The following is a 10,693-nucleotide window of genomic DNA, read 5'->3' on the forward strand; positions in this document are numbered from 1 at the left end:
GGGGGTGGGATGAGAAAGGGAACATTAGAGGGGGAGGAGAGGGCTTTAGGAGTGCCAGATGCTACTGAGAAGTCAAGGAAAATAAGGTCTAAAAACTATCCATTGGATTTAGTGATCTGGAAGTCACTGATGACCCTGGAGAGCAGTTTCCTTGGTGGGCAGAAGCCAGATTTCAGTACATTGAACAGGAAATAGAACGTGATGTTGACTGAAAGAAAATGCACAACATAAGAGCTGTGAGTTTAAGTTTTATTCAGGGTCTTACTGAGGACTATAGTGTGGGAGACAATCACTCAGTAGCTCTGAGTGAACTGCTCCAAAAAGGTAGGAGAGAAGCCAGTAAGTATATATGTGATTTGGGGCTTGGGAATACATGCAGTCAAGTAACATCTTGGTAAAAGATTACTGCTAGTCCCAAAGAACAGATATCTCAAGTTTATGACTTTAGTGTTTTTCTAATGTATGGGAAGATGCAAGAGTCTGAGCTCATTAGAATTCTTCTTGAGATGTACATCTAACTATCTAAGGGGCCTCTTTGTCCAATGAACAGAGCATCCTATTTATCTCTTCCTTTCCTCTGTCTGTTGGTCAGTGACTGCAGCAGGTTAATCCTTGTAGAATTGGGTATTGAGCAAAATTCTCTTTTTTCCTCCTTTGTTTACAGTGAGAAAATAGAGACAACTCAATAAAGAGGTTTGGGTAAGAAGGGGAAGAGAAAGAGAGGTTGGTAACTGGTCAGAGACAAGAGTCAAGTCAGGTGCTTGGGTGCTTTCTTTTTTACTTCATTTTGTTGTGAGAACCTTGGGCCTGTTAAAATGCTCACTGGATAGCACCATAGAGAAGGAAAGGTAGTGATTACTGGAGAGATGCAATAATTTATAGCTATGTCTTCAAGAAGTAGGTTGTGGAGACTGCTGGAAAATTGGAGGACACCAACTCCATTGCAACTGAAGAAGGAAAGGAATTGTTCGCTTGGGATGGTTTTTTGGTTTGTTTCGTTTGGTGGCAGAAAAACGAGGCTCTTCTCTGAAGTTGCCTCTGTTTTCCCATGAGGTGGTAGTAGGATCATCTGCCAATAGTGGGGAGGCACACAAGAGAGCCAGAGGTTTGCGCATGGGAGAAACATGGAGGACCAGTTGATAAATCATACAGTAGAAGGATCGTTGAGCAGCACTGAAGTGCTTATAGCCACGAGCATCATAACCAGGAACTTATAGCGATGCTAGTCCCCTTGACTGCGTGATTTACTCCAGTGGGACCTAGCATACCAGGGATAGTCCTGAAGATGTCTGAGCCAGGTTGGGGTATTGCCAGGTGGACTTGATAAAAGACAGTGCAGCAAGAAAATGTAGGATATTGACAGGAGACTTCAATTTGAATGTCTGTCATTTCTTTTTACAAAAAACTATGGACATGTTCTAGTTGGTTATGATTAGATGTTTTTACCCCTAGAAGACACGTGCCATTATGTTTGAAAAACACAACTTGCAAATAACCTAAGACAGAGCTTCTCAAAGAGGGTCCCTAGGACAGCAGCATTAGCATTACCAGGGGAGTTAGAAATAGATTCTTAGGCTCCACTCCAGACCTACTGAGTCAGAAACTCTAGGGATGTGGCCCAGAAATATGTGCTTTAAATGAAGGAATATAGTTATCCTTCAGTATCCACGAGGGATTGGTTCCAGGACCCCCATGGATACCAAAATCTGTGGATGCTCAAGTCCCTTATATAAAATGGTGTAGGGACTTCCCTGGTGGCACAGTGGTTGAGAATCCACCTGCCAGTGCAGGGGACACGGGTTCAAGCCCTGGTCCAGGAAGATCCCACATGCCGTGGAGCAACTAAGCCCATGCGCCACAACTGCTGAGCCTGCACTCTAGAGACCGTGTGCCACAACTACTGAAGCCCACGCACCTAGAGCCTGTGCTCTGTAGCAAGAGAAGCCACCACAATGAGAAGCCTGCATACCGCAACAAAGAGTAGTCCCCGCTCGCCACAACTAGAGAAAGCCCATGCGCAGCAACAAAGACCCAACGCAGCCAAAAATAAATAAATAAATTTATTTTTTTTTAAATGGTGTAGTATTTGCATATAACCCATGCATATCCTCCTGTATACTTTAAATCATCTCTAGGTTACTTGTAATACCTAATACAATGTAAAAAATTGCCTGGCAAATTCAAATTTTGCTTTTTGGAACTTTCTGGAAATTAAAAAAAATATTTTCCATCAGGGCTTCCCTGGTGGCACAGTGGTTGCGAGTCTGCCTGCTGATGCGGGGGACACGGGTTTGTGCCCCGGTCCGGGAAGATCCCACATGCCGCGGAGCAGCTGGGCCCGTGAGCCATGGCCACTGAGCCTGCGCGTCTGGAGCCTGTGCTCCGCAACAGGAGAGGCCACAACAGTGAGAGGCCCGCGTACCGCAAAAAAAAAAAAAAAAAAAAAAAAAAAAAATTTCCATCAGCAGTTGGTTGAATCCCTGCTGGCTGTGTATACAATAGCAGAAAAATGAAGAGGAGCTGGGAGGAGCCTCCATATAATAATCTGTAAATCACTTGATTCTCATTAAATCTACCTCTGCCCTTAAAAAAAAGCAAATCATACCTAATACAAAAGCTAGCTAAGCAGATGTTTCCTTGTCTCATTAATGACTTTTGCAAATAAAAGCTTTTATTATGTCTAAAAGTTTACACATATCTTTTTTAAAAAAAATCATGTTTCATAAAGTGAGATAAAACTGGCATAGTAAAATACATTTGTATCTTTAAAGGACAATAATAATTAACTGAGAAAAGCCCAGATATCTAACACAGGAACTTTAAAAGTAAACTTTCATTGTCTATTTCTAATTATAAAAGTAATATACATTTATTTAAAATTTTATAAAATCAGAAAAATGGAAAGAAAAATCCTCAAATCAATGATAATGCCATAATCTAGAGATATCATTATATTTTGGTTTATTTCCTTTAGGCTCTTATTATGCCCATGAATATATAGTTAAGAAAAAATTTTAAGCATAATTAGAATCATACTTCATCTTCACTTTCATATCTAAATAATAACTTTTTAAATGAGATTTTACTTTTCTTTAGCTCTCCTAAGAACTCCATAGTGGTGAAGAACAGTTTTCTGTAGGTGATGGTTCCTAAACTCTGGAACACTTCGTTTGCACTTAATAAGTGTTTGTAGACTGAAGGTAACAGTCTACTGCCTTCACTTTTAGGGATTTTCCAGAATGCACTTAACCCATATCTCTGAAATAATTTGAGCGAATCAAAAGCAGTGGTCTTCAGACTGCAACATGTAGCAAGAATCACCCTGGCATTCCATCAAAATGCAGATTCCTAAACCCTACTTCCAGAAATTCTGATTTAGCAGATTTGGAAGTGGCACAGGGATCTCTTTAAATAAACACCTTAAGAGTTTCTGATACAGGTCTTCTATGAACAACATTTCAAGAAACACTGACTTAAAGGTACTTAAGGATTTTGTAATATTCAGTGCACTAGGATTTAAGTTGCCCTATTACTTGTAAGATAGTAAGGCTAAGATGGTTAAAAGGAAATAAAGAATGATTAATATAAATTTTAACTTTTTATAAGTAATTATACATTTGCATAATTTGGAACACTTTTTTTTTTTTTTTTTTTTTTTTTTTTTTGCGATACGCGGGCCTCTCACTGTTGTGGCCTCCCCCGTTGCGGAGCACAGGCTCCGGATGCGCAGGCCCAGCGGCCATGGCTCACGGGCCCAGCCGCTCCGCGGCATATGGGATCCTCCCAGACCGGGGCACGAACCCGTATCCCCTGCATCGGCAGGCGGACTCTCAACCACTGCGCCACCAGGGAGGCCCTGGAACACTTTTAATCAAAGTTAAGTGTTCTGTAATTTTTTCCTTTCCTTTTAAAAGTAATTTTCTGTTGTTGAAAAAAAATGTTTTCATGGGGAAAGTAAGATTTAGGAAAGTTAAATCGTCCTGGGGTCCTGTACGCAAATTTCTGGTGTCCCATCTACTTAGATCATTAAGCTTTATGGGATTACAAGAGACACACATGATAAATCCTGAAAGAAATAAGAGAAAACAGTAAGAATCACTCAAAACAATAAGAATCTTAGGAATAGAAGAGGCAGGATAACAGGAATGTGGAAAAAAATATATATTTACATGGGTAAGTCACAGAAAAGATATGGTGACTTACTCATAGAAATGTATTTGTGCTAAATCCTTGACAGTCACTCACCTGAGCCCCATTTTTGTATAGAAAGCACAACCTGTACCCTTTGATACTAAAAGAATCACTAAAGATCACTGAAGGAGAATTAGGAACACTGAACCACCAAGGGGGACTCTCTGAACCATTTCTAATATACTCAGGCATCTGTGGTATTAATGGACAATAAAATATGCAAACCAGCCTATTGCATGCATTTTCAGTTACTTTCCATTCTTTACTGTTGCCTTTAATCAGATTCTAAATGTGTTTTAGGGCACCACACCCCTTCTGCCTTCCTTCCTCTCTGTCCCCCGTTAGTCCTGTGATATCAATTAGGAAAAATGAACAGTGATGCTAGCGTTTCTCCTCATTCTCAGAGTTGTTTTGTTAGAGTGGTAGATACCAAAGAGATACCTGAAAAAAAAGCTCCTTTAAACTCAGTAACTCAATGGTCACTGAGTCATCTTTATTTTCTGGAAAAGAGATTTCTTAATGGACAGGGGTCTGGGGCAACAAAACAAAACTGTGAAAGCATTAACAGACTTTAGTTTATGTAATAATCTTGTTGTCTTCACTGCAGAGAAGTATCCCACTAAGGATTTAATTATCAAGGAAATGGAGAGAATTTTCTGCAGAACTCATTTCTTCCTCATAAAACAAAATTGCCAGTTTTTTTCCACATAGTTTTTTAGGTTGAACTGAATAAATGTGTTCTATTGTATTTGGATTTAGTGACTTAAAAATCTTTTACTTCCCTTCCTACTTGGCAACCTTAAGGGAATTGATAAAAAGCAAATAAGTAAGTATGAGAATGTTCACTGTAGCCTTGTTAATGATAGCAAAAAACTAGAAACAGAAATGTCCATTAATAGGGAACTGAATAATTTGTTACAGTCTTAGAATGTCAGCCATTAAAAAGAATAAACTAGATACATGCATCGATATGAAAAGATCTCCAAGATATACTATTCAGGGAAAAAAGCAATATGCAGAACAAATATGTATAGTAAAATCCCACTTGTACTTTAAAATATTGTCCCTCTCTCTCACTCTCTTTTTTAAAAAATTTTATTGAAATATAGTTGATTTACAATGTGTTAGTTTCAGGTATACAGCAAGGTGATCAGTTTTATATATATATATATATATATATATATATATACACACACACACTGTATATATACACATACACACACATATATATTTCTCTTTTAGATTCTTTTCCATTATAGGTTATTACAAGGTGTTGAGTATAGTTCCCTGTGCTATACAGTAGGTCCTTGTTGTTTATCTGTGCTGTTTATACAGTAGTGTGTATATTTTAATCCCAACCTCCTAATTCATCCCTTTGGTAACCATAAGTTTGTTTTCTATGTCTGACTTACTCTCTCTTTAAACACACATGTGCACACACACACACGCTTGTTTAGTCATAGAAATTGTCTGGAAGGATACTCGAGAGAGTGAGTGGAACTGGAATGGGGAAACTTCATTTTATGCCCTTGGTTCTATATGAAATGTTTTCTCATTTTGTACATATTGCTTCTATAATAATTTTAAAATTAGTTAAAACTTACAATTAATTGATAACTTTTGTACTTTTTGATGTTTAGCTTCTCCTAGGTTTTTTTGTCTTTCTGCTTCCTTGGGCTCCACTTTCTCTCCGAGCACTTCTCATGCCCATACATGTTTATTCTGGACTTCTCATCTTTGGAACAGTGATTGCAACAGTACTTATGGGAGTGACGGAGAAACTGATTTTTGCCCTGTAAGTTGCATAGTTTTCCTAATTGCAATTCTTAAGCTACAAAATGTTAAATACTTTTTCATTGGACAAATATAATATAAATGTAACAAAAATTTTTAAATGTTGAAAATAAAAAATTTAAATATTTATTTTAAAAAATGTATTATATTATACATGTGATATAACATTAATAATGCTTGGAAGAAAAACCAAACAGTCCAACAAATTGTACTACTCTTACAAAACAACTATTGAAGTTATGCATGCCCTTTCAGTCATTTTGATGTGTATGTTTTTGTGTTAACTGTAATTATGATATACCTACATTTTTGTATCATTTTTTAAATTTTAAGTGATACAGGTGTTTTAGATGCTATATTATTTTCATACTTATGATTTTTAACAATTTCATACTAATCCATTGAGTGAATTATAACATATCTTAAATTTCTTCTTAATGTCAAGCTTTAATGGAATTTACGTTGAAGCTGTACTAGTGTGCATTTTGAGCAGATAAATTCAAGACTGTTTGGCATGTTGCTGTATCACCCTAATTTTTTTAAATTTAATTTTATTTTTTTATACAGCAGTTTCTTATTAGTTACCTATTTTATGCATATTAGTATATATATGTCAATCCCAATCTCCCAATTTATCCTCCCCCTCCCCCCCCAGCTTTTCCCCCTTGGTGTATCACCCTATTTGTAATTGGACACACTCTCTCCTTTTTTTGTAGGAAAAATCCTGCATACAGTACATTCCCACCAGAAGGTGTTTTCACAAATACCCTCGGCCTTCTGATTCTGGTGTTTGGGGCTCTCATTTTTTGGATAGTCACCAGACCACAATGGAAACGTCCTAAAGAACCAAATTCTGTCCTTCTTCAGCCAAACGGAGGCGCTCCAGAGGGAATGGAAGGTTCCATGGCAATGAACTTTGGCAATATGGACAAATCAGATTCAGAGTTAAACAGTGAAGCAGCAGGAAGGAAAAGAAACATCACCCTTGATGAGGCTGGACAGAGATCCACCATGTAAAATGGGCTAGAGATGTAGCCATATAACTTCCATTAGTTCTACAGTTTAGCTTCTCTTATTTAGCCGTAAGATGATTGAGCTCCACAGACGCAATATTTATTCTAATCATAAAGTAGGATTTCTTGAAAGCGTTTGTATTGATTGAGGCCTATGAACTTACCTGAATTGGAAGGGAGATGATCAATGTAAATAACAGCAGGTGTAAATTGTGGTTATATTACCTTGTTCTTGTTGAGGACCAAAGCATTTAGCACAGTGCCTTGCATAGAACAAATGATCAAAATGTATCTATTGGTTGGTAAATTTGATAAACTGGCAGCTTCCCTGGCCTCTTTTCATGGAGTCATTTTCTGTTAATTCTGGGAGTCCAGTTGTAAAGTTTTGGAATCAGATCATGAATATGTGGGACAGGGTTAATGCTACACAGATGTCATGACTAGAGCACAGAAAAAAATTTAGGAAAGTAACTGGTTCCCTTTTCCCTGTGCCTACCCTTTGCTCCCTCCCCAGCTGGTTTATCCTTAGATTGGCCCTGGAGACCAGGGTTTATATTAGGGCATTTTGGAGCAGTGATAAGGCTGTAGGTAGCTGAAGATCTTGCCTGGTCGGACCTGGAAGTTTTTCCGAAACTGACTTAATCCCAAGGCTTCCTTGTGTTTGGTATACTTTATGATCCAAATTCTAAACTTAATTAGGATGAGAATATGCCTGAATGCTTAAGCAGTATAAACTACTCCACAAACCTTAAAGAGCACTTTTCCCTAAGTTTCTGTTTTTTTTTAACATGGAACTTACTAAGTGTCAGACACTATTCTAAGCACTTTATAAATCTTAGCTAATTCAATCCCCAGACAAAACTTTTGCAGTAAGCACCATTAAAAGCTCCATTTTACAGATGAGAGATCTGAAACTTGGAGAGGTTAGTAACTTGCCCAAGGTCACACAGCTCATAAGTGGTGAAACTGAGATTCAAAACCTGGCAGTTTGGCACCTCAGGTCAGTCCATGATCCTAACCACCTCACTATGCTGTTTTTTCTGTTATATGCTAATTTATACCTGTTTTGACCCACCCGTGGATAAACCTCATTTGGTGGAATGCAGTAGAGTTGTTAAAATTTACCTTCTGGCTCTGTTTCCAAGGAGATTTCCCAAATAACCAAGGAAAAAGGCCTACCCTTACCTGGAAATTCATCATGGGCACCCTGCCACGGCCAACAAGCCATGGCTTACCTTGATGCCCCTTTGATCTTAAAACTGTCTTGGTAACAAAGAAAGGTTTAGGCAAGAATATCGCTGCTGAACAGCTTTGGGTTTGGAGATAGGAGAGATGGACTTCATGGTCTGCCCTTCCCCAGGGGCAAAAGCTAGGGTCCCTCCTGATTTGGGTGGAATTTTAGGGGACATCTTGTGCTTTGGTTCTCAGTAGCAAATTAAGACTCAGAGATGACAGTTTTCCTGCATGAGACCTCTGTCTAGGCTCTGGGCTGACTTAAATTAAAACCTAGAGTGACACCTATGCTGAAATGTTGCTTTTCATTTGGGATTGATTTTTGGTTTCCCTGCAATTTTAAACCATACAGTTTACACCAAATAAACTTAACATTTTTGGTGCTTAGTGAATTTCCTTTTAGGGTAACTGGTAATTACTTCCATAGACTGAGTACAAGCTATACTCCATCACATCCCTGAAGCTTCACAATATCCATTCAAGAGTCCCTCACCAAAACACTGTTTTCTTACTTAATTCTATTTCCAAAACTGGCAATAGTGTCATAAGAATCCCTAGTGCCCAGCCCAATGCCTGGCACATGGTAGACACATAAATTCAGTATAAGTAGAGCATGCTACAATTAGGGTGCTAAGTGGAAGGAATAATTGCATTGTCGCACACAAACATATTTTGGTGAATGGATATTTCATTACATAGATGTGCACAAAATTCCAGGGCTTTTTAGGGGGAGGGGAATAGTGACAGCCCCAAGGATTGAAGCTGCCATTCCATTTCATATAGGCCAAGAAAGAGTTATTAGTTAAAAGTTAATTATGGATTTGGCACTATACTATTCTGCTCCATTGAGAAGTATCTGAATACCCCTCATCTCAGCCCTTTATTTTATCCCTCTTGTGGGCTAATGTGAGGGTAATCTTACAGATATTATAGGAACTTCTTTTCTTTCTTTGTCAACCTTTATGAAAACAATGCATAGTCAAATATATCTAGAAAACCTTTCTGTTTGAGACTCTTCTTTTAATGGGCTTTTTATTCTAATGATAATTGTACCTTTATCTTTCAAAAGCTGGTGTGTCCTGCCTAAAGCATCTCCCCCCAGAATTTCTCTTTAAAAAACCCACAAAAAGAACAGGGGAGAAGAAAGCCTTAGGTATCAGTTCTAAAACAGTGATTGAAACCTTCCCAAATAATTATAGCTTATATCACCTGCAGAGATAGTCTGGCTTGGCTTACCCCATAATCTAATTTCAGAAAAAAAACGCCTTAACATTCACCTGAATCAACACTAAAGCCTTTTGTCTCAAAGGGTTTATTGAGAAGCTCAGATGAATATACTTTTTGAATTAATGTTATCAAAAGTGTACAGCTTCCTGTGCTCCTTGTGTCAAACTGAATCCACCCTCCAAAGCACCTTCTTCCCTTTCCTCTCGTGGTTTCATTTAAGCTGTGTGGGTTGGAAACAGCATCTCAGAGCTTACGATCAAATGACAAAGAAGGTAATTGCACTTTTTAAGGAATACTGACAAGTGGTTTCTGTCTTCTAAAGCAGGGGTCCCCAACCCCTGGGCCGAGGACCAGTACCAGTCCACAGCCTGTTAGGAACTGGGCTGCACAGCAGGAGGTGAGTGGCAGGCGAGTGAGCGAGCGAAGCGTCATCTGCCGCTCCCCATCGCTCGCATTACCGCCTGAATCATCAGCCCCCCAACTTCCATGTAAAAATTGTCTTCCACAAAACCGGTCCCTGGTGCCAAAAAGGTTGGGGACTGCTTTTCTAAAGGAAAAAAAGTAAGAGGATGCCTTGTTTTTAATTAGGCTGTTTTCCCTGCTGAGTTGGAAATTCCAATGCAATACTGGTTGACTACAACTGCCAAATCTGAAAGCCCAAAATAAAGTTTTTTGCTAATTTTATTGCAACATGATGGAATTTTTATCTTTGTATGTCCTTTTTTAGGTAACTCTGACAGAAAGCTGTAACTGCTATGTCTTAGAGCTACACATAGGAAAGTATAGAAGAAAAACTATTCTTTATCCCCTACAAGGTACCTGAAAACTTTATGTGGAAAATATTTCTATGTTTAAGTTTGCCCTTTTATCTTAACACATTTATGGAAAAATATTAAATAGCCTGAATATTTTATAATTTTGTAGAAAAAAATGTATCTATTTTTTCTTGACCTGTTTTTATATAGTAATAAAAGTTATTTTGGAAGCTATTTGTGTATGTTACAATTTGTCCAGACAAGAAGTTGAAGAAGTTGTAGGCATTATTCCTTTTTTTTTCTTGTCCATGCCACACAGCATGTGGGATCTTAGTTCCCTGACCAGGAATTGAACCCATGACCCCTGCATTGGAAGCACGGAGTCTTAACCACTGGACTGCCAGGGAAGTCCCTGTAGGCATTGCTCTGAAAGTCTCTTTCCCAGGTTTTTTTGTTTGTTTTTCAATGGGGAAATTTTTT

At 38.3% G+C, this 10,693-nt stretch overlaps 1 protein-coding gene across 2 annotated transcripts in view; it reads left to right on the forward strand.

The window, feature by feature from the left end:
• Positions 1-10,447, forward strand: part of CYBRD1 (cytochrome b reductase 1) — a 37,045-nt gene extending 26,598 nt beyond the window's left edge. Inside the window, exons 3-4 of one of the 2 annotated variants that reach the window (XM_082629990.1) lie at positions 5,832-5,986; positions 6,702-10,447. In XM_082629990.1, coding sequence (XP_082486116.1) covers positions 5,832-5,986; positions 6,702-7,002 — 456 coding nt within the window. In that variant the 3' untranslated portion in view covers positions 7,003-10,447. The remainder of the gene's footprint in view (positions 1-5,831; positions 5,987-6,701) is intronic. The other variant, XM_082629991.1, reaches the window with a different exon arrangement.
• Positions 10,448-10,693: the final 246 nt, after the last annotated feature.

The sequence above is a fragment of the Mesoplodon mirus genome (assembly GCF_964341445.2).
Source record: "Mesoplodon mirus genome assembly, chromosome: 8".
Classification (NCBI taxonomy): domain Eukaryota; kingdom Metazoa; phylum Chordata; class Mammalia; order Artiodactyla; family Ziphiidae; genus Mesoplodon; species Mesoplodon mirus.